This window comes from Pipistrellus kuhlii, unplaced genomic scaffold (genome assembly GCF_014108245.1).
Source record: "Pipistrellus kuhlii isolate mPipKuh1 unplaced genomic scaffold, mPipKuh1.p scaffold_m20_p_24, whole genome shotgun sequence".
In the NCBI taxonomy this organism is placed as follows: domain Eukaryota; kingdom Metazoa; phylum Chordata; class Mammalia; order Chiroptera; family Vespertilionidae; genus Pipistrellus; species Pipistrellus kuhlii.
The window spans coordinates 5,556,899-5,581,519 of NW_023425523.1; the positions used below are offsets into that span (position 1 = coordinate 5,556,899).

General features: G+C 47.8%; 1 protein-coding gene across 7 annotated transcripts in view; it reads left to right on the plus strand.

Moving 5' to 3' along the window:
• Window positions 1-24,621, plus strand: part of VAV3 (vav guanine nucleotide exchange factor 3) — a 157,380-nt gene that overhangs the window by 13,251 nt on the left and 119,508 nt on the right. For all 7 annotated transcript variants that reach the window (XM_045586953.1, XM_045586952.1, XM_036452657.1 and 4 more), the window contains exon 2: window positions 7,744-7,860. In XM_045586953.1, coding sequence (XP_045442909.1) covers window positions 7,744-7,860 — 117 coding nt within the window. The remainder of the gene's footprint in view (window positions 1-7,743; window positions 7,861-24,621) is intronic.

Sequence of the window (24,621 nt, forward strand, 5' to 3'; positions counted from 1 at the left end):
GCTGTGTCGTCACTCCCCGCATTTTTTGTGCAAAGGCCTGGAGGGACCCAGTTAGTCACGCGCTGACTTCATCCCGGCCTCCAAAAGGAGGGACTCCTCCAACGTGGTGGTGGTGGTGGTGGTGTTTGCTTTTTTTATTTTTGGTAAATAATCACGTATATTTTGTGGTATCTGTCTTTCAAATCTCCAGACACTGTGATTGTGTGGTCACATGCCCACTATTTATGGAAATAGGATTGTAGTGTGCGTGATGGAGCAATCTGGGGAGGGGGGCAGGAGAATGGTGTGTACAGACTCTGTGCCACCCTCGCCGGGCAGCCTTTGCCCGCCCTCTTGTGAGGTGTGACCATCAGGGCTGCCCCCATGGTCCGCCTTCCCTTGCGTGACGGGTGGCATTCAGAAGGCAGTGAGAGGGATGCCCACTTGGCGTCCCTGCCTTTTAACGAATGACTGTGTACAGAGTCGCAGGATAGTTGAGGAGGGAATGCACTGGGAGGAGGTGTGTCTGATCTGGGTGGTTAGACAGGAGGTGCCAGCCCAGATTCCATCCTGGCAGGGCGGTGCAGGGAGGCCTGCTCCCAGGGCGCCCCCACTCGCCCGCCCATTGCTCTGGCACCCTCAGCAGCCCTTGGCCCTCTCACACCCAGCATTCTTCCTCAACTTGAAATTCAGGCTCCGTGCTCGTGGCTCCTCCAGGAGGTGGGCTGTGACTTATTCATGACTCAAGTGACCAGCTTCGGTTTCCTCCCAGTCAGTCCAGCAAATGGATGAAAGAATCAAAAGCCCCAAATGCAGAGTGAAGCAAAAGAAAAGGAGGATAGCGATTTGTGCACCATCTGCTGTTTCTCTAGATTGTCCTATTTTTTTAAAATCTGGCAGTGGTTCTCAACCTTTCTAATGCTGCGACCCTTTAATACAGCTCTTCGTGTTGTGGTGACCCCCCAACAAAATTATTTTTGTTGCTACCTCATAACTGTAATTTTGCTACTGTTAACTAATTGTCTTTTTGTAATACGAGATCACATCAGATGAATGTTGCGACCCACAGGTTGAGAACCGCTAGCAGGGTCGCCTAAGACCATCGGAAAACACAGATATTTACATTATGATTCATAACAGTAGCAACACTGCTCTAGACCATGACATCAGTAGGCCATGTTTTCTTTCTTCTCCTTGTTGTAAATGTTATTCCTTCTAACCTACTGTCCTTTTACACCTTTCCCTCTGGATTTGCTGGTTAACCTCCAGGTGTTTATTATATGGGGGTAAAGAATGGCAGACTATTCCACTCTGTTCTGAGGGTTTTGATCCAGATTCACATTTTCCATGATTATTTCTTAGCAGCTAAAGAACTTATGATTCTGAGCTAAGTAGAGGTGGATCTATTTTTTTTTTTTTGTCCTGGAGATGACATCCGAGAAAGTCTGGAGTTGTGCAAACTCTCTGAAGTTATCTTCTGGAAGGGCTAGATGCTTCAGAGAGTTTGCTCTTGCAAGTTTTAAAGGATATTCATATTTTTAAAATGAAGTACACCATAGAGTTCTTACAGCTCCAAGATAAGCATATAAGGCCCTTTGAACATTTCCTTGAATAAATCCAAATTTTTCTTGGACTGGAATGAAGAAATAGAGCCTTCTGAGTATGATCATAACGATAATGTCAAAAGCCATTTTGTACTCTCTGTCCAAACAAGGCTGCCCTGAGACCTGTGGTAGTGCTCTAGATTTTAATCAGATCGCTCTTGCGAGCCAAGCTCCACTAAGGCCAAAGAAGGAAATGGAACACGTGCCCGCTTACTTAGGACTGTGGGAACATTGCTTTAGCTACAGACCGTGTGCTTTATTTTTTCCACATTTTTTCAAGCAACAAGATTCCCACTTTATGTTTCAATTAAAATTTAAAGCATTTGCAAATACAATGGCAGGAAATGTGCAGAGGAGCCTTCACGTTTTTCTCCCTCTAGCCTCTGAACTTGGAAGTGAGCTAATGCATGTGAATCGATCCTGAGGACATTTGTATCCAGAATTTGACATGAACATATTTTGAGGAAAAAAGCGGGTCCAGGATATCCAAAACTACTCCCAGTGGAACCCTATTGCAAATGCAGGATGTTTATTTTATTTAAAATGTTTTTTTCCACTTACAGTTTACATTTAATATTAATTTGTATTAGTTTCAGGCATACAGCATCGTGATTAGACAATCATAACTTTACAAAGTGGTCCACCTGGCACCAGTATGCTTATTTTCAGAAGCCATCAAATGCAAACAAGAAGAGAAAGGTCACTTCCAATCTCGCCTGCTCCAGATCACCCCTGTTTCCTTTCAGGATAGAACAGGAAAGCAGAAAGCACTGTCAGTGTTTGAGCAGGAAGAGGGGTACGTGGGGGATGACACAGGGAGCGGGTATTGGAAATACCTGATGTATGACTGCTGGGGGAGGCCAGGAAGAGTGGAATCTCAGGAAGCCACCACCTAGGAGCTCAGCGACCTGCAGCCCCGGAGTGGATGATTGCCAAGCCTGTCTGACACCCGCAGCTGCGCACACAGCCTGACATTCATCCCCACTTCGTCTGCTGCTGCTTGGGGAGAACACTGCTCCTCCTTTCCAGCCTCTGGTCCACACCGAAATCCCGCCGGCACGGAACCTGGGAAATGTAGTTCCCAGGCTCCCAGCGCGGGGAAGAGTTGAAAGAGAGGCATGATAGTGAGGACTCGGCCAGGAAGTTGTCATGGAGACAGGGGTATCCAGGGCGGGTAGGCATGAGCCCTTTTCATTTTGGAGTTCAACCCCAAACCATGCGTTTATCCATGAACATCCACTAATGCTTCATGCATGTTCGATATCATTTTCTTTTTCTTTTAAAAAAAATATATTTTATTGATTTTTTACAGAGAGGAAGAGAGAGGGATAGAGAGTTAGAAACATCAGTGAGAGAGAATCATCAATTAGCTACCTCTTGCACACCCCCTATTAGGGATGTGCCTGTAACCAAGGTACATGCTCTTGACCGGGAATCGAACCTGGGACCTTTCAGTCTGCAGCCGCCGATGCTCTATTCACTGAGCCAAACACCGTTTCGGCTTGGTTCAATATCATTTTTGAGAGAGAAGGAACGTGGTGTGGTGGCAAAGAGCAAAATTAAGTGGAAGAGCGCTGTGAGATGGAAGATGACGTCCGTAATGTCATAGTCTTCGTACTGTGTTTAAAGCAACAGCAACGATAGAACTGCTAACGACATCAGAGGGCAGGCGCATATCTCAGCTTCTTTCTTGAAGCGACGTGACCTCAGGCCAGAGGCTTAGGTTCCCTTATCTGTAAAATGAGGAAGATGCTATCTTCCTCCTCCATGATTATCTGCTTAGGGAACCCGACAGAAGCACGTGGTACGCCCTCACTCAACCCAGTAGTTCTAGACTCCTGATTCTGATTTACGCTGGCACTCGCTGCATTCCCTGAGCGGGTTGGGGGTGGTGTGCTGTGTTCTGCCCAGTGCTAGGCCGGGGAGGTGGTCCAGGGTTGCTCTCTTCCTGCCCCAGAGATGGACCGAGGCTCCTGGAGTGGCGGCTCTCGTGTGGGATTCTGCGCTTGGTTGGGTGATAATGACAGCTTTCTGTTGTATGAGTTGCCCTTGAAGACTGAACTCACGAAAGTGTCTGAGGAATGGTAATTAGAGAGCATGAAACCAGAGTTTTCTCACCGTGAATTTCCTGAGAACCACGCTGATGTTGTTATCTCCCGACTTGGGCTAGAGGAAGCAGGCCTGAGCCCTGTGCGTGATGAGAGGGTGTGGAGACCCACACGGCCTGTTATTTGCTCATTTGGGAAGAGACAAAAGTATTGTTTAAGCTGTGGAGGGGAAGAAAAAAAAATCACATAACATCCTTTAAGAAGGTTGAAGCATAATACCTACGGACAATGAACAATGTCTCTCTGTCGCAGTGATGGAATAAGAAATCATTTTTTAACTGCGAAGACTTGAGCTAGGCTTTACCAGAGGAAGTTGCTAAAGTTCATTGAGTTAGGAGGGACCTCCGACATTTCAGGTAGTTTTTTGTTTAAGTAGCATGAGCCACAGAAGCAGCACCGGTGATTTTGAATAGGTTGATAGGCCTGCCCAGAGGTAGAAGGCAATGTTGATAGTTTCATTTCATTTTTTAGGTCTGTCTTTCTTCCTCCCTCCCTTTCTTTCTTTCTTTCTTTCTTTCTTTCTTTCTTTCTTTCAGACAGGGTGAGGTCTCTGGCTTGTCATGCAGCCTTTGCTACATACTAGGTTTTGTACAAATAAGAAACCCAAAAGGTGTTTCTTACGTATACAGATAAGGGGATATATAGGATGGTTTTCATTGAAATAGCAATTTTAAATTTAATTATAATAATTTCTATAATAATCACTGAGACTTACCTTAGGAATGTAATGAGAAGTTCTTGTAAGCAGTTCCTGGGACTATAGACAATATGCCATGTATTTGGTCTTTCTGTCTATATGTCTGTCTGTCTTTCTTCTTGCCTTCCTTTCCCTCCCTCCCTCTCTCCCTTCCTCTCTCTCTCCCTCCCTCCCTCCTTCCCTTCCTCTCTCTCTTCTTCCTTCCCTCTCTCCCTCCCTAAAAACAAACTAACAAAAGAAATTCCTTGAGAGTCCTGAGCCAGGTGCTCAGCATGGAGACATGGCCTCAGTCGGTGATAAGACTTCCCAGGGGTAGAGCTCACTTGGACCTGTGCCCTGTGCCCTGTGCCGCTGGCCATTTCCAGCAGCAAGAAGTGAGGCCTCAGGAAGCAACCTGTGGGGGAGACGCTCTCGCTCCGTCGTGGCTTGTGGCCACCACAACAAGTCTCCGCATTCCTGGAAGTGGCTGTGATGGGCTGCGACAATATTCTTTCTTAAAGGGTATTATTAAGTGGCTGCAAGATCCCTTCCTGCCTTGGAGCCACGTGGCTAGGCGATGAGAAACTTTGATCTGGGAGTTTTCCTTTTATGACGTAGGAACGATCCTTAGGCGATTTCAGCATCCCAGCTGCACTTTTGTCTTCAGTCAGCTCTTGACTTGTATAGGAAGCAGCTTTTGCAACACAAGTTTCTGTCTAGTGTTTACTTGGGTGGCCATGCTTGACTTTGAATATATTTGTTAGGTTTTGGATTCTTTAACCTTTCCTTACTAGGAGGCAAAAAAGCAAGCAAACAAACAAAGAAGCAAACAAAGAAAAAAAAAGAAAAAAGAAAAAAAAGGCAATACTTTATTATTATTATTTTTTTAAAAGAAGTGGCTTCCTTTTATTAAGAAGATTACATGAGTCATGCCAAAGGACACTGGAAGTAGTTTGAAGGCATCCCCGGTGGTCAAATTTGGGACAGTCTGAACATGGAAAAGAAGGATGGCAATTGGTTATTACACAAGGAAAAAAAAAGTGTATGGAGGAGTAGAGAGGGCGGAGAAGGAATGATAGAATTAGAAAAAGTGCTGTTTTGCAGTCCCAAATGGAATAATGGAGGCAAGAATCAACGAGTGCTATAAATCCACATGAAAAATAATTAGGAAATAGGACAGCCACCTGGTTCCAAATCCTCACCCCACGTGCTTTTGTTTGTTTTTTTTTACTGATATAAAGGGGGGCATGTCCCTTTACCACAGAGATGTGGCCGTTTCCATCTAAACCAAGTGATCCAGCGTGGCATCAGTCATAACGGGATAGCACAGCATTCCCTGTGCCCTGACGAGAGGGAAGAGGAAGTTCACAGTATGAGAGTATTTCTGCCAAAAAGTGTTCAACGTGTGTCTAGACTTAGCTTTTGGCCCACAGGAAATACAGGGATGGACGAACAGATTTTCATAATAAGACTGAAGAAGGATGTCGTCGATTCAGGGTGATCAAATTTGAGGAATGCCTCGAAAAGCGAGAGAGTACCAGTGACCTCTTCCAGACCCAGCACATGTTTGTGGGATGCAATAGCATCGAACTAGCTACGGGGCGAGTCAGGGGAAGGCTGCTTCTGGACAGAGGGGAAGGCCCGTTGTAAAGTCCTCGCTCGTGTATGCCTGCCGCAGTGGCTGCATTTCACATACACTGCATATAGTTTGCTTTCAGCGCTATGACTTGCTGAACGAAGGGCCAGAGCGCTGGGTGGCAGTCACGGTGGTCTTTCCCACTCGGGGGACGGCTGACTTGGGCGGGGACTCTTCGGGAGGGGCAGGGGCCATTACATTTGCTCCTGGGTGAGCGCTGAGTCGGCCACTTAATTATGTCAACAGAGCAATTGCAGAGGCCGCCAGAGAGTCATTATTGTCCGTCTTGGCGGAATGCACGGCTTTTAATCTGTGAGAAGCGCTTCTGTGCGGGACGGCTCCTTGCAGAACCACGCCGGGTCCTGCAGGTCCCCCCTGCATGTTTCAGAGAGAGCAGCTCCATTGTTTTTAAAAAGTCTTTCTCATTCTCCCTTTCCCTCTCCCTCTCCCTCTCCCTCTCCCTCTCCCTCTCCCTCTCCCTCTCCCTCTCTCTCAAGTCACATGTCCTATTGATCAAATACTTGTTTCTTGTTGAAATAGGACATGTGACTTAAGTAGCCTACATATCTCAATTATTTAGTTGAATTTCACATTGGTGGCTGAACCAATATCTATTATCTATAATCTATCTCAGTAGCATTGGTCTCAGTGACATCCCTCTCCCTCTCCCTCTCCCTCTCCCTCTCCCTCTCCCTCTCCCTCTCCCTCTCCCTCTCCCTCTCCCTCTCCCTCTTTCTCTGATTACCTCTTCAATCCTTTATTTCCTTTTGCAGCAAAATTTGAGAGTCTGTATTTCCACTTTTTCTCTTCCCATTGTCTCCTGGACCTGCTGCCATCCACCGCTCCTCCCTACCCCCATGTGGCACCTGCTTTTGTCTCGGGAGGCCGGGGCCTTCACACTGCCCAGCTTCGAATCCAGCGCGGGGCCGAAATCTTATCTGACCGTCAGCGGCTGCCGGCCCAGTCCATCACCTCTTCCTAGAAACACGCTCTTTCCTTGGCTTCAAGGTGGACTGGTCCCCAGGCTGGTCCCCTTTCTCCCTGGTCGCTCAGCTCACCTTCCTCCTCATCTCCTGGCCTCCTAGGCTTACCCGGCCCCAGGCCCTCTCCTCTCTGCCTTCTCCCAGGCTGTCAGACAACATCATGGTGAAAACCACGGTTGTGTACACACTGTGTACACATACCCCAAAATCCTAGCTTTATTTCTATTTTTAAAAAAATACGTTTTCATTGATTTTAGAGAGAAAGGGAGAGGGAGAAAGAGACATCAGTGCTGAGAGAGAATCATCAATCGTTTGCCTCCTGCACGCCCCCTCCTGGGGATCAAGCCACAATCCGGGCATGTGCCCTTGACCAAGTATTGAAACTAGACCTCCTGGTTCATAGGTTGACACTCAACCACTGAGCCACTCGGGGTGGGCCTGGCTTTATTTTTTCTATCCCACTTATCACCACATGAAAAGAAAAACTAACTTTTTTTGTTGCCGAGTTTGTCTGGTCTGTCTGCATAGAACGTGGGTTTCACCAGGACAGACGTCTCGTCTTCCTTGGTCCCAGCACATCCCCTGTGCCCAGGAGGGGGGGTGGGCTGCTTGGTCAGTCCTGCTGCAGGGGCCACTGAGCAGCAGCCTCAGGGACGGAGGGCTTCCCCTCCTGGTCGCTTTTTACGGCATCCGGGTGTGACCGAGGGCAGGCAGTGTGTGCATTCACGGCATACTAATCGCCGTTTCTGTCCCTCAGTTTCTCTGTTTGAAGAACATACGGACCTTCCTCTCGGCCTGCTGCGAGACATTTGGGATGAGGAAGAGCGAGCTCTTCGAGGCTTTTGACCTGTTCGATGTCCGGGACTTTGGAAAGGTAATGCTGCATTTTATATTCTCATGTATTCTTTTTTTTTTTTTTTTAATTGGAGAACCTTTGATCAATTACTTGTTTCTTGTTGAAATAGGACATGTGAATTTCACATTGGTGACTGAACCAATATCTATTATCTATCTATCGATATCTATCCATCTAATCTATCTCAGTAGCACTGGTCTCAGTGACATTAGAATTGTTGCCTATTTCAAGCAGTGTCAGAGGAACCTTTGGTGCAGAGGTCAATAACCATTCTCCATCCTTTAGAGCTGTGGGGCCCTCATGTCTGGGGGCCAGCATTGTTTCCCTCCAGTCCTCGATATGCCCCAAAGACTCCCCATTTTTGAAAGCTGGGAATGTTCTGTCGCCCCTCTCTATTTGACCTGGGTGGGGGACTTGGGGAGAGGAGGACACGGATCACTGAAACGTTTGAGGTTGTGAAATAACTCCCTTACTAACAGCTATTTCCAAGGACATTTGTCACGTGGGAATATGTTAACGTTATAGTTCTCGTGTGTGCCCCAAACACGTGTGTGTGCTCGGTGACTGGAATCGCCCTTTCAAAAGGGATGGTCACTTATTTTGTAGTCTTTGGGCATAAGGTTACACTTCTTACGTGTAAGAAGCCGTAAAAGAGGTAATGACGTGAGTCTCCATGTCCCCATCCCCCGATTCCAGTCCTCCTGTGAGCTCTGACCCCCCCCAGCCCCCCTTCCCCCAAAGCCCCACATGAGTCCCAGCAGGACATGGGGCAACCTGTGCTGGTGTCCCACTACCTGCGTGTCTCCCGGGGACCCCGCCTGGCCTCCGGTCACAGGAAAACGCCCCCAGCCCAGGGCTCCTCGGCGGCGCTCGTGGCGGGTGCAGGTGCCTCGGGGACCGCCCTGGGCCTGGCTGGGACGATCCTCGTTGGCTAGTGCCCACGGATCAGCCACGAAGACAGTTCCTGTCTGTTTTCACAACCCAGGATGAAGCGTTTGACATGTAAATCTCTCTTCTTTCAATTATCTGTTTGAACTCCCACTCTTGTTAGAAGTTTGATGTTTCTCCCTCGGAGTATTTTCCATCCTGAATTACTCAAGAGTCCCCGGGGTGTCTGTGGTCCACGGGCCCTAATCAGCCTCACTGCCAAGCACCACGCAGCACTTCGTCTTCAGCCGTGGCCTGTCATTCGGGGTCCTGCGTGGTTCCGTGGATGGCTCTGACACCCCCAGCCTTCTGCTCCCCCCCCCCCCAGCCCCCGGCACTTCAGTTAGCCCCCATGGTGACCCCCAGCTCTGTGGCGAGTTCTCTTCAGGGGCCCCCGGGTTGCTTTCCTGCCAGCACACTTGGGTCAGGGCCTCCTTATTATTAACCGGCTGCCTCCTGCACACCCCCTGCTGGGGATCCAGCCTGCAACCCAGACATGTGCCCTTGACCAGAATTGAACCCAGGTCCCTTCTGTCCACAGGCTGATGCTCTATCCACTGAGCCAAACCAGCCAGGGCGAAGGGGTGGGGGGTCTCCTCGTCCAACCTCTATGGAGGTACCGACTCCCGCTCTCCGAGCAGCACTGGGGACCTCTGGTCTCCTTCCTTCCAGAAGGCCTGGACTTCCCTGCTCCTCAGCCAACTGCCAGCCTGCAGCAGCCCAGCCCTCAGGGTCCCGGGAGGCCACCTCTGTCCGCCCACAAAGGCCTCCTTCACGCGCTCCCCCTCAGCGGGAGGGGGCCTGTCTGTATTTACATAACTGAGAGCTCTCCAGTGATTCCTTCCGGACAAAGAGAGCTTGGTCCAAGGCCTCCTTTGTGTCTGTTTAGACGAGAAAGGGCAACGGCCTCTGGCCTCTGGAGCACTGTCTGGTTGGCTGACACCATGGCGGCATCCTTAGCAGATCCTCCTTTGTGTTTGCACAGAGCGGCCTTCTGAGGAACCTCTCCCTCTCTTTCTGTCACTGTCTTTGCTGCTATATTTCACCCGGGGAGTCAATGCCAGGCCGCTTTTCCCATTCGCACCGCGTCTCACAGAACCCTCGTGCCCGAGCCTCGCACGGGTCATTCTTCACACGCTGGTGATGACTCAAGTTCACGTTGGGTCTGCTCTCTAGCAGTTTTTGAGCCAGTTTACAAAACCCTTCACTGTTTTCGAGCCTTAATACAGTTGAAAACCTCTAGAAGGGCGTTGCCCAAGGAACCCCCTTGTCTTGAGAAATATGAATAGGACGCCTGGGAAAAAGCATCCTTGTTCACACAAGTTGGGTAAACGTGCAGGCGGGGTCCTCCCGCTGTGGGAGGGGCATGGCACGCTAAAGGCACTGACAAGTCCTGCTTCTGAGACGGAAGCAACGTGGTTGCAAACTGTGCAGCCCATTGCCAGAGCAGTGGCAAGAGGGGCCCAGAGTGAGCTCTCGTTAGGGTTGGATGTGACCTGTGAAAGGGGAGGAGAGAAAACAAGAGGAAGGAATGGAGCAGGGGCAACTTAGCGCACTTCTCCCCCCTTTTCAATGAATATAAGAAAAACCCAATGACTTTTACACTCACTTCCTGTAGATATATTTTGCATCCCAGTCAGTATTTTATGTCTCATTTTTTCCCAAAGGTTTTTACTATATTTGTCCATTCTTAATTTTCCCTGTATTTCATTTTTGGTGTTTTTGGCACTTGCTGGTTATCAGGTGGAGACTTGGTCTCTCTGGAACACTTAAAAGCTTTTCTGGGGTGTGTGTGTATGTGTGTGTGTATGTGTGAGTATGTGTGTGTGTGAGTGTGTGTATGTGTGTGTATGTGTGTGTGTGTGTGTGTGTGTGTGTGTGTGTGTGATTATTTCTTTTAAAAATGGAAATATTGATTGTTTTGTGCTAGGAAACTTTCTAGGAACAGGTTTCTGTGTTTTTGAGGTTACGCCAAACACATGCTGCTTAGCACACCTGTTCTTCTTCCCTCTCCGCTGTGTTCAGAGGCCCTCAGCCCTGTCCAGCCCTTGTAGTGTAGCTCACCCAGGGCACATGCATACGGGGTCACGGAGTCTCAGCTGCTGTCCCTTGGGGGTGAATGTGATGGCTGGGAAGTCTCCAGGCGACTGGGTTGACTCCATTAGGTGGCAGCACAGTGGCCCATGACTTGTCCGTCCAACAGCGGTGATGCGAACCCTCGGCCGTCAGGCCTTCAGCTGCTGTGCGTGCGTTATTTCCTATCCACGGGCTCCTGTGGAAAAGGAGGGCGGTGTTTTCCGTGTTTACTCGCCCTGTTATCTTTTGAATGGCTTATGCACATCTGTAGGGGCCCGGGAGCCCTGGCGCTTGCCCAGTGGGCAGAATGGAGGGGGGAGGGGCAGGGCTGGATGGAGCAGCAGGAAGCCAGCCTCAGGAGCACTCTGAGCACCAGGCAGCTGCAGGAAACAGTGTTGGCAGCGGTGCAGTGGTGGGTCAGCCATGCACGCTTCCTCCGGAGAGACGCCGGCTTCTGAGTCACTTGTTTTCTGCCTGCAGCCCCCGTGTCTTTGGAGGACTGCAGTGGAGACCCTGGGTTGGTTCTGGATCTTCCTCTGCTTAGACGGCCTCTGGGGCGTGAAAGGTCTCGCTGAGTCAGTGTGTTTTAGGACTAATGGTGTCAGGACCAGCTGGTGGATAGGGCCGTCAAAGTCATTAGGTTAGAACCATGGTCTGCAAATCGCCGCTCTTGAGCCACATGCGGCTCTTTGGCCCTGTGAGTGTGGCTCTTCCACAAAACACGATGGACTGGGAGAGTCTATGTTGAAGAAGTGGCGTTAGAAGAAGTTTAAGTTTAAAAAATGTGGCTCTCCAAAGAAATTTCAGTCGTTGTACTGTTGGTATTTGGCTCTGAGGACTAATGAGTTTGCCGACCACTGGGTTAGCAGGTGTTCTCCTGGGAACTGTGTGCACCCAGCTTCACACGGAATGTGCTGGGTGACCCCAGGCCTCTGCGTTCCCTCGCTGGTCTTCTTCTGTGTGTCTGTGCAAAGGAGCTGAGGGGGGATACTTGCTGCTTCTGAGTGGGCAGATGCCTTACAGATCGTTTCTGCTCTGTAGCTGCCTCTCAGAATGATCACCCTGGAGTGGTTGTGTGAGGGTAGAGTCTACCACTGTTACCGGTCAAGTCTAGGTTAGGTTTTTTTTGTGTGTGTTAATCCTCACCAGAGGATATTTTTCCATTAATTTTTTAAAGGGAGAGTGGAAGGGAGGGGGAGAGACAGAGAGAAACATCGATGTGAGGAGACGCATCTATTGGTTGCCTCCCACATGTGCCCTGATCAGGCCTGGGGATTGAGCCTGCAACCGAGGTACTGGATTCCTTGACTAGAATCGAACCCGAGACACTTCAGTCCACAGGCCAAAACTTCATCCACTGAGCAACCGGGCAGGTCAAGTTTTGAAGACGATTGATAGCACTGGGTATGAGTTGGGTAAAGTCACAAAAATGCCCTGAAGGCCAGATCCAGATGGGAACGAACTCTGCGTCTGCCCCTGATGTCTGTGAAGCCCAACGTCGCTTTAGCGAAACCACTGCTGACGGTTTTCTAGTGGCCTTTAGGTTTTCAGGAGGAAGCAGCAGAAAAACATGAATTTACTGACTGTCAGATGATAAAGTACAATTTCTCAGAGAGCTAGTCAAGTACACTTTCATGGCATTGTAGACAGTGAAACTGCTCTAGAAGGGGGATGGTATTAACGAGCATTGCTTTTCCAAAAATGTTGTTTTCACTTGGAATTTTCATAAGTAAGTAGATGTTTAGGTAGATAAGTAAAGCAATCCAGCACACACACCGTCCTTTCTACACTGTTCTGGGCTCCCAGTTGGACTCCCTTCTATAGTACTTGAAAGATTCTGAGTGATGGCACAGGATTTTCCTCTGCAGCAACAGTTCCAATTAGTGGATGGTGAATTATTTAGAAAATCATCACTAATCTAGTTTTCTACCCATTGACCCTGGTACAGCATAGAATTAATTCATAACTCTCCTCTGGGACAATCCCTCAAACACATGAAGATCGTTACCATGCTCCGCTAAGTCTCCTCTTAAATCTTTCCATTTTGTTTATAACCTGCCCAAATCTGAGAGTAACTTGAAATAGCTTATCAAGACAGCACATCTAACACAAGCAGTTAAAGGTTATAACATCTCAAGACGAGGAAGAGATGAGAAGCTAAGTGGAGGAAGAGGCACTGTCATCATACCCAGTCATCGGAGGACGAAATTTATCGCCCAGCTCGTCCTGATGAGTCAAGGGAAAAACATAATCCAGAAAGCGAGCTTTTGAACGAGCCGTAAAGCCTTTGTGTCCAGTAGAATTTGTACAGAACACAGTAAGAAGTCCCAGAATGAAAACAATGACAGAAAGAAACCTACAGAAATATAGAAAGATTACTATTCAAAATAGTTGTGAACATTAGACATTTGCTTTATCTGCCATTGTTTTATGCATATACTTTGCTAAGAGGATTGAAACAGATAACGTTGTATATAAGGTTTCCAGGGTCATGCCTGACACATGAGAAGGTGCTAGAAAAATGGGAGTTGATAAAATATATATTTAAACATTATTGGTCAGCCGAAACCGGTTTGGCTCAGTGGATAGAGCGTCGGCCTGTGGACTGGAAGGTCCCAGGTTGGATTCCGGTCAAGGGCATGTACCTTGGTTGCGGGCACATCCGCGGTTGGGGGTGTGCAGGAGGCAGCTGATCGATGCTTATCTCTCATCGAGAGTTTCTAACTCTCTATCCCTCTCCCATCCTCTCTGTAAAAAATCAATAATACATACATATATATATATATATATATATATATATATATATGTATATATATATATATATTAAACATTATTGGTCAGAGGCAGTGACTTCGTATAAACCTCCGGTTCCCCTTTCTTCACACGAAACCTCTCTTTTCATTACTGTTGGCATTGCATCCCTTTGCGGTCAGAGTATGAACTGAATTTCTCTGAGGAAGCAAACAAGAGCGAGATGAAAATGTAGAGAAAACAAAACGCACGAAACATTTACTACGGATGGCTCCGTAATCAACAGCAGCCTCGCTACCATGTGTGACCCGTTAGAATTCTATCACATGCAGGCTGAACCACATGACATTGCTAATATTTGACACACTTAGTCTTATGCAGTTTAACGAAATATTTTAGCTCTAGATGGCTTATGAAGAAGATAAATGTTTAAAAACAAGAAGAGCTGTCAGTGTGGATGATGGAATTGATACTTTCTGCATGCTTTTTTTTGGGGTGTGCGTGTGGTAAAACTAGAACCAAAGGAGCATACGTGGTAGGGAGTATGTTTTTCCTTCAACACAAAAGGGAACTTGGAAACAGCAGCGCACTACTTCTGTTTCTGTGATAGAAAAAGTTCTTGGAATTAGTCAGGGGACCTGGCTTTGTGTCAGGAAGAGCCCTCCAGCTCTGTCTCTTAGGATTGGTGACCCTGTCCTTTGTTAAATCATCTCTTGGCTAGTCAACCAAAATGGAGTGTTGACTATTTGAAAATCCAAATGGTCACAAATCTGGCTCACTTTTAGCAGGCTCTGTGTTAATTAACATAAGGTCCGTACTCATCTACCCAATTCTTTAAAAAAAATATATATTTTTTTTATTGATTTCAGAGAGGAAGGGAGAGGGAGAGAGAGATAGAAACATCAACGATGAGAATCATTGATTGGCTGCCTCCTGCACACCCTCTTCTGGGGATCGAGCCCACAATCTGGGCATGAGCCCTTGACCCAAATCAAACCTGGGACTCTTCAGTCCATTGAAGGCTCTATCCACGGAGCCAAACCAGGTAGGGCACATCTACCTGATTCTTTGTGAAGTTGTAATTCTATGTTGACAAATGAATACACGTTAGTACTTTTTGCTTTAAATTGTTAGGTCGGCCTTCCCAAATTTCAGTTTCCTTAAGAATAGTGAGTTGTCCGCCAAAACTGATTTGGCTCAGTGGATAGTGCATCTGATCTGGTCTGCGGACTGGAAGATCCCAGGTTCGATTCCAGTCAAGGGCATGTACCTTGGTTGCGGGCACATCCTCAGTAGGGGATGTGTACAGGAGGCAGCTGGTCGATGTTTCTCTTTCATCATTGTTTCTAGCTCTCTATCCCTTTCTCTTCCTCTCTGTAAAAAAATCAATAAAATATATTAAAAAAAGAAAAAGAATAGTGAGTTGTGGCATCCAAGGTAAACAGATTTAAGTTTATTTTCTAGACTTTACTTTTGTCTGGAAAGGAAAAAGCATCCTAAACTAGGGATTGGGCATCAGAGCATTGGAAAACTGTGTGCTGCTTCCATGTCCACCAATGGTGGGTACCAGGCACTCTTTTCAATAGTGCATTTGGGGATTTTGCCCTCTCCCCACCCCCTTTGCTTGATCCCTCCCCCCAGTTACCTGCGGGGAATGGACCCGTGGCTGCCTGAGGAGTGTGAAGGTGCAACTCCCCGGTGAAGCTGCCCAGATGACCACACTCACTCTGTCTGGCCTCCCCTTTGCCCTCTTCCTATTACCAATGCCAATAAACTAGCTCATTGCAATGATAACACAGTGAGGAAATGGAAGCAATTTCTCTATAGTTCTCAAAATATTCTGTAGCACAAGCACTGTATTGATATGGCCAGGCCTTTTGTAGGTGGGTAAATTCCTGTTAGTTGAAACACCTTTAAGATGATGCATGTGAAAAACACAACTTATTTATCACCTGCTTCTTTGCAGCCACACCCTGACTGTCAGGAGCTCTCTCCCGGGGCCTGCTCCCTTCAGGAGCAGCTTCCTGCGGGATCATCCCTTCTGGTTCCCTCCCGCTTCCTGTGCATTTAAAGAGCCCTCACCGAGCACAAGGATAGCATGTGGGGTGTCTTTTTTTTTCTCTCTCTCTCTCACAAATAAAGATGGAAACAGTCTCCTCCTGAGCCCAAGTCTCAAAACGAACACAATGCTTTCCATTTAGTTGGCAAGCACAGTTAACACGAAAGGTAACAAGCAGTTTATGATTGAAACATAAGATTTGCTTTTTTGTACCTTTTCTTAGTGTTTTCCTGGTGAAGATGGGGCTTGGGATTACAATCGGATTAAGATGGAATGGATGTGGGGGAGACAGTTTCAGAGAACGCCCTCTCAAGGCCAGGGGATGCCAACACAGAAAGTGCATCAGGCTGAGGGAGCCCTCCTCTCCCCTCCTCCTGCCTCCTGTCTCTGCCCCTGACTTTGGGAATGCAGGGCTGCTCAGTTTCGGTTGAGGAGGGGGGAGGGGGGGGGAGAAACAGTTGCTTCACCCCATCCCAGCTGCACCTGCGCTTTTCCTGCTTTTGCTGCGGGCACCGTCTGGAATCCTAGAGACACTCTTCTCCCCCAAGTTCTGAGGGGGATGCCAAGGGCACGCTTGCCTTGAGAAGCTCTTCATTTTCTATCACCCGGCCATCAGCCACCCGAAAGGAAGGGGTGTGATAGACTCCGTTAGATGTTTGGACGCTGCAGGGAGAGTTCATGGCGAGGAAGAAAACCCTCAACCATGGCTGGTCATTCTGAGAGTTTTCTACGTTCAAAGGAAGAAAACTTGTATAGACTTAACCCTGAAAGGCAGAAGTCAGTTGTGAGCAGGGAAGGCTGAAGAACCACTTCAGATGGTGGACAGAGAGAAATTGGATTTATTTAAGGAAAAGGGATGGAGATATTAAAAGTGAAGGGCTCCACAGCCCCGAGCCAAAAGGTCACTTGGGTCCATGATGGCAGCAAAACATGCTTAGGAGAGTGCAACAAGGAAGGGCTCAGATGCAATAGGGAGCCCAGGCGGGGCCGCGGTGGCTCACTGGGCGGTCAGAGGAAAGGGGGCCTTGGACACGGGTTCTGGGGACGAGCCTGGGACGAGCTGCCACTGCCCATCGCTCCCCTGGTTGCAAGCCTCGTGGGGTCCCTTGGAGGTTAGGGGATACATGCCTGAGGGGGAAGAGGGGAAAGGGAATGGCATTGGGCCCTTCGCCCTGAGAGCATCCCTTTCCTGCAGGTGGAAACCTTAGGGGCATGTCTCAACCGGAGCTTCCTGAGCTTTGCAGGTGAGCTCTCCCCTGATTGGTCAGGGCCAGGGCAGGGTCATTAGTGTAGCGTAATTTACTTTCCAATGATTTTTTTTTTTTAAAAAAGTTTAAATATGAACATTTTAATAGTGTTCATGGTTTAAATATGAACATGAAGCATAAAACAGCTTAGAAAACATAAGTCCGTTGGGAGGTCGAGAGGCGTTAAGACACCGATTGTGTTACATCCTGTGGTTGGTCAGTGGGAAGACTTCATACATGAGAAGAAACATTCTTAAGTTACTAAAGCTTTGCCTTTTACATTCTCTCACATAAAAATTCAGTTGACAGTGAAAGCTGGGGATTTGAAAACGCTGCGGGCGGGCGGGGGTCTGCGGGATGCCTGCTGGGATGGGAGCTCATTCCTGACCTCGGGCCGCCTGGGGGGGGTGGCTTCGCGTCAGGATCCCCTCTGCCCTGCGGACACTGTGGCAGATGCCCTGCCCGCGGAGCGTAGAAGCTGAAGGGGACCCGAGGCAGCTTCCGGTCTAACCTTTTCCTCTTCCAGAGGAGGACACGGAGGCCGAGAGGACCACTGACTTCTCCCTGGCCATACTCTGTGCTCTTTCGGAACCATTTTTGCTATTAGCACCTTCTGGCATCAACTATGAGCTATTCCCACCCCCTCTCCCCCCCCAACAAATTCTCCAACTTTCTGGACTCCAACAAGGTGTGGCATCTTCCATTCGGTTCCGACACTAACCACTTGGTGTCGTGTAACCCCCCGAGGTTCAGGGCTCAGTTCCACAGGATGCTCCCACCTCAGGTGACAGTCCTGAGTGTTGGAAGCTCAGGGTACCCACCCTCTGTCCGACGTGGCGGCAAAGTCGAGCGTTTGCACGACCCGCTCCTCAGAGTTGATCGTTTGCTGGAAGGCTCCCAGGACTCATGGAGGCACTTAAGTTCCTGGCATTAGTTTTGAGATAAACTGGCTTTGAATTAACACAGACCTGCCCTTCTATACAAAGCAAGCCTTCCTTACTTGGGCTTGTTGTTTTCTAAGAGCACTTAGCCGAGTGTTTATTTAACTTGATCTTTTTCACAAAACAGTGAACCATCTTGGGCTGTCCGACTTCTCCAGCCCTGTGTATAAAGCCCACTGACTGTCAAAAGCTAAAAGGAATGGGAGACCCGGAGTCCATCTTATTAGAGGAAAGAACATTTAATACTCAACATAACCACTCGAAAATAATGAACTTAGAGGACTGAACATCAAGATAAAATCTAGGAAGTTTCCAGAATTCTTAAATTCTAGGTGTTTTCTACCATCTCGCTTTTGGGAGAAAGCGCCTATTTTAACTTTTTCTAGATAGTCTTTGCTTCATCGTTTTGGTACTCGGATACCTCCCCTTTCTTGATATTTGGATATAGCGTTTCTCTCTCTTTTTAAGTCTATTACAGATGATCTATTCAATGATTCTCATCACCGATGTTTCTCTCTCTCTCTCTCCCTCTCCCTTCCTCTCTGAAATAAATAAAAATATATTTTAAAAAGTGACTTGACATAATAAAATTAGAAGCCGACAGCAGCCTGCTTCTAATGTGCCCGGTGTTTCCTTTGGACGTGAAGACTGGCTGGTTCCTCCTGGTTGTACCTTCCTGTCGTCTAGTGATGCCCTTGGCCTTGAGGGACACTCGTCCTGAAGCCCATCCCTGGCCCAAGAGGAAGTGTTCCTGAGTGGAGGCTGTGGTCTTCCGTGAGGGAGTGACAGGCAGTTTAGCTACTACGTTCACGTGGAGTGCGTAAATCTTAGTTCTTTCCACGAAATAAAACGTGTGTGTGTGTGGTGTGTGAACAGCAGACCTCCAACCGGAGAGGGTGCAGGCTCATTCGAAAGGGCCCTGGGGAAGGCCCCTCATTCGGAGGGAGAGATACAGTCCCCAGAGCCCAGTGGCCACGGTTGCCCGGGAAGGACTAGCCCCGCAGGGAGCACATTCCTGGCTGGACCTCATGATCGCACAGGAGGTGAAGTTTTTTAACTGTTAGCTCACCTAAATTCCTGTTCACAACACAGTGCTGTACACATACCAGTGCCAGAGATTCTATTAAACTTGTATTCACTGCATTCACCTATAAAAATACAGAGAAAGCCTGTCATCTGTTTTAACATTAAATACATTCCTTCATTATATTACAAAAGATTGTAAGCCATACATGGGCATTATAAAGATGTTTTTCAAGAGTTAAAAATCGAGGTTTAAAGTGTTTAATGTTGTGTTCGCGTGTGCAGTCGATGTCGCGGGGGATGTGCTGGGCTGAAGTCAGTGGAACTAACTTTGGTAGGTTACTTGCGACTTCAGCTGCCAAATGCCCCCACTTAGAGGACAAAAAAAGATGCGGTTCTTTCACAGGAAACGCTGTACAGGACTGTGGTTTATGTAAAGGAAATGCCCACCGAGAGACACAAATGCTGTTAGTAGTTAATGGTTCACTTGATGCTTGAAGTGGAGCTGAGTTGGTATAAATAACTCTCACCCCCAGCTTTTATGTTCTTAATTGATTCTAACCCTTTAGGGCTCGGTAGAGATAGTGACTCTGGATTTTCGCATGGCCTGCTAACGGGATGCGGGTAGGCGAGGGGACCGCGTTCAGGCCATGAAGACAACGCAGACAGGGGGTAAGGGGCTTTGGTTTGACTGGGACAGTGTCACATGACGAGTCAACCCAGATGGAAAGCCCCCATAGCGGTGTAGGAAGATTGGATAACGGCAGGGCCATGTCCCTTCGAAAACCTAAGCCAGGGACCTCCCATATGTGATATGTGTCATCTCATGTGCAAATCTGAGCCGCTGGTCAGGGCTCTCTGGACCACTGCTGAGAGGATTTAATGTCTGGGGTCAAACAAAAGGAGGGCGATTTGATCACGACTAATTTGGGACATTGGCACCACACTGATCAGACTTCCTAGAGATGCCTCTCCAGGTTTGTTCATCGTTATTTCTTGGGTATGATTTTTCAGCCAGGTCTGAATCCAGCGCAATGGCCTGCTTCCCTCTTGCGTTTCTTGGCTGTGTAGATGGGAGGACAGACCCGGCCAGTGTGATGGCAGTTGGAAAGTGCGATACACAGGGAATGCCGATTTCATGTGTAGGCTAGTTCCGTTCACTCACAACCCGGGGTTGGAGCGACAGAGGGACGAAGGCAGATGGTTACGTGTCAAATGGTGCTTTTCTTTCCACTCCAAGCAAGTCTCCCATGTTACCTCTGTCCGTCTGAGTCTCCGCAAAGTTGATTTTTGCTTAGAGAAGCCTTGACTGGTGGTCCCACAGATGGTTATGAGCAGAAAAGACCAGATAGAGCTAAACATATATTCCTATGAAAATACTGGAGACACGACAAGGAATTTATGGAAGGTGATCTATGAGAAGTAATTAACCATTAGGCCATGAATAGGTTAACTTCTACTAAAGATTTTTCTAAGATGAATAGAGCAAAGAGTTGCAATGAAAACGTTTTTAAGATGAAAACTAGCAAACAGCGATAGTATTTAGTGCTTAGACACAGTTGTCATCCGCTTTAAAAAATAGCAGCTCAGACTGTCATTGCACCCTTTCCTTTCCCTGTGTCTCCTCCCTGGTATTGATATTGCTTTCAGGTCCTCTCCAGACCATCGACTTGATTAAAGCAGATGCGATCTTAAACACTTGGCCTTTGCAGCCCCAGCCCCTCAGCCTTTTGTGAGCGCGCTTGGCGGTAACGAGCCGCTGACCTGTCAGTGGAGCTCCATGGAGCTCAGGTCCGCGAAGGCCCTTGGTTTCTCCCTGAGTCGGGAGTGAGGTTCTTTCTGAGAAGCGTCCCCTAGCATCCATCAGCCCCCCCTAACACCCATCAGCTGCTGTTTGAGAGTCGCAGCCCACAGGGGCAATCGTGAAAACGACCTTGTGAGGCGTTTTCAGTGTTTCTGCACATGCACACGCACATGCACATGCACACGCACACTCACACTCATGTTATTGTACTGAGCCACTGTGATGCCTAAGGGAGGGTGAGGGTTCTCATTCCCTCTGTTTACAGAGGAAGCCCAGGAGGGTTAGTGACTCCAAGGCTAACCAACAGTGGGGCCAGAAGAACAGCTGGCCTCACCCTTTGTGGACAGCCACCTGGGAAGCACTCCCGTTTCGCTGAAGGACGCTCCTTGGGTGAATCAAGAGAGAGAGCTCGGGAGCACCCCCTCCTCTTTCCTTAGACAGAGTTCTCATCTCTCGCTGATGCTGCAGCAGGAAGAGGACCAGAGGTTTGCCTGTTGTAAGCTGGTTGTGAGGCATAGGCATCGTTTTCAGCACCGGAGAGCAATGTTTGGTACGTGCCCTGAGAAAGGCACAGGTCACCAGGAGGAAGGGTCAGCCATGGCCGAGCACGGGGGGTGAGAGATTCAGATAGCAGATGACTTTTAAGTGAGCTTTGATCGACCGTGGCATTTGGTGAGAACCATTTCATTTTGATGTAGAATAAGAGCGTGCTCTTTGGGCAGAGGCATTGGGGTAGGGAAGGTCAGGATGTTTGTGGGTAGGACTGCAGGCCGTGTGACAGATTTCTGGGAGGAGAGTAGATATAATTATCCATGTGAGATGAAAAGGGCCTGATGGATCTCTATCAGAGTCCTTCCACATGCCCTCCCTCGCTCTGTTAGGGAGGGATAGGCTGCAGAATCTTCCCCTCCCCCTCTAGACCGTTGTCTTTGAAATGAATCGTAATATTTAGTAAAGGGTCATTATGTGTATTCTTATTTTCTTATCTGATATTTCATTGTTATTCCTCTCCACTTGCATAGTTTTTAAAATCCTCACCTGAGGATATGTTTTTATTGATTTTAGAGAGAGAGGAAGGGAGAGAGAGAAACATCAATGTGAGACAGAAACATTGATCAGTTGCCTCCCATACATGCCCCGACCAGGGATCGAACCCACATCCTTTCGGTGCACAACATGACGCTCCGACTAACTTAGCTACCCAGCCAGGGCCCATCATTTTAACATTTGTATTTCTCCTGAGGTGTCTGAAAACACTTTGTTTGCAGAACATTTTCTTCTAAGGACATAATGGCATGAATGGTTATTTTAGGAAACTTGAATTCTAAGACTAGCAGCAGTGCTTCTGTTGGGTCTTCATCTATAGTAAGTCTGAAATAGAAGATTGCTTCTTTATTTTTTATTTCTATCAGAGAGGAAAGGAGAGGGAGAGAGTGATAGAAATATCAATAAGAGAATAATTGATCGGCTGCCTCCTGCATGCTGCCTACTGGGGATTGATCTACAACCCAGGCATGTGCCCTACTGGGGAATCGAACTGTGATCTCCTGGTTCATAGGTTGATGCTCAACCACTGAGCCACGCTGGCCAGGTGAGAATTGCTTCTTTATATTGTACTAGAGGCCTGGTGCACTGGGGGGTGGGGTTCCTTAACCTGGCCTGTGCCCTCTTGCAATCTGGGAGACCTCGGGGGATGTCCAACTCCTAGAGCAGGCCTAAGCCATCAGTTGGACATCCTTAGCATTGCTGTGGAGGTGAGAGAGGCTCTTGCCAGCTGTGAGCCTGGCTCAGGGCTTCTGGCTCAGCGGTGCACTGACCCACCAGGGGCAGCTCCTGCATTTAGTGTCTGCCCCCTGGTGGTCAGTGTGCATCAAAATGACCGGTCGTTCCGTTGTTTGGTTGATTTGCATATTAGCCTTTTATTATATAGGATTTCTTCAGAGACAGCTACACCAGCCAGCGAGGCCACTCTCAGCATGACTTCCACAGATGGTGGCGTTATCCTCTCTGCCCTTTCAGGCATTGAAGTCGTCAGGCAGTTTGCCTTGTGTTCTTTCTGCTGATCAGCAGGAATGAACACTTGCCGTTCATTGTCAACGAAAAGGGACAGTGACTTCTGCTTCCTAAGTGTATTGGACTGGAAAGATTTTCGAGAATCGGTCGCCAGAAACATGAGGGTCAGCTATTTTTGTCTGGCAACCCCAGGCATGAGGAGAGGACCAGGCGTTGTTGTTCAGACTGTTGTCATAGAGTTTAATCCTGGTGTCATCACACTGCCCTGCCGATGCAGCCCGAGGAGGAAGTGCCGGGCAGCGCAGCGACTCTCACAGGCCCTGCAGAGAGCGTCGTAGCAAATCCCCCCACCCTCACTTTTTTCACTGAGAACTCAGCAGCGATATGTTTCTGTTATTCTGACAAGTACAGTGTGAGCAGCCACACACGCATCCCTAAGGTTTCAGAGATTGGCACTTAGATTTGTTTCATATAATTTTCTTTTTGTTGTTGTTATAAAAAAAATGTCTGTAGACAGCAAAAGCTTCCATGCTCCCCATGATTTTTGTTCTCCCTCTCCCCAGAGCTGAACAAGGGTGGATGTATATTCAGTCTGTGAGCTACCAAGAGAAAAAAAAATAGTCCCTATGTGTGAGAAGTTGCTAGTAATTACATTTTGAAGGAGAGCGTGAAGTTGTTAAAGACAAACTATTTGGTTTCTGTGAGGAAATATGTTTTGCTATTTCAACTCCAGCCCTGCGCCAAAGGTTCAGAAAATTTTGTAGCCTACTTTTCTCCCCACACTTGAGTGAAAAACACAAATCACTAATATTTAAGATAACAAACAGAAAAAAATGTCTACACAGTAATAGGTGACTTCTTTCTAGCGACTCTGGTGTCATGAAATCTAGTCCAACAAAAACTCTGTATATATTTTGATTAAAAGAATCAAACTCCTTGGGGAAGTCAGACACTTGAGTGGAGGCCTATAGAATAAACTTTTCATTTATTTTTTGCCCCAATGATGAGAATGAAATGGTAAGAGTGAGGGATCAAGAGGGAGATGAATAACAGCTTCCTGGAGTTCACCTGTGTGATTGTTTTGTGCTTTTATGAGTCACTAGAGGTGTGATGCACGAATTCGTGCATGGGTGGTGTCTAGCCAGCCTGCCCCGATGGGGGCCGATTGGGCCAGGCTGGCAGGAGGTTGGCCAGCTGGCCCTGCCCCCAGTTGGGGTTGGGGAGGATGATCAGGGCCAGGTGGCCAGTGGGGGAGTGAAGGGGAAGGGGCCACGGGTCGATGGCCTGCTGGCTTCACCCCTGATCAGGGCCCTGATCAGACTGGTTGGCTGCTGCAGTGCGCGTCACAGCAACTGGTTGTTCCATCGTTCCAGATGCTTGGCTTTCATATATACAGATAATTGTATTTGTAAATGTCATTTATACTGTTTGTGTCTTTTAAATATATATGTATTATTTGCAAAAAATGACATAATTCAGCTTATTTAAAAATTGTTTTTGAGATGAATGTGTATGTGTATGTGTGTGTGTGTGTGTATATAGTGCCCCCCTCCCAAATGGATGCACACATTTTGCATAATTATAAAGGCAGTGTTTATTAAAATACATTTTATTTTCAAAAGTGAGCCATCAGCTGTTACCGTGTGTATCCATTTTTTGGGGATACCCTGCAGTTTTAGTTCATTCTTTTCACTATTTTAGCCAATACCAAGATAGAATATATCATGTTTTGTGGATCCTAGTCTTCCTTCTGCAGAAGCAAATACCCTGGAGTCTGTGGGTTCTGAGTAGTTCTTGCTGAAAGCAGGACCAGCATCTTACGGTCAGACATGCTGGGGCTGCATCTCCACGGAGGCTAATTGAGGAAAATATGTCCTGGTTCCTGATTGATTGGTGTCGGCCAGCAGAGACTGAGATCAAACAGGGGGGTGGATAGTC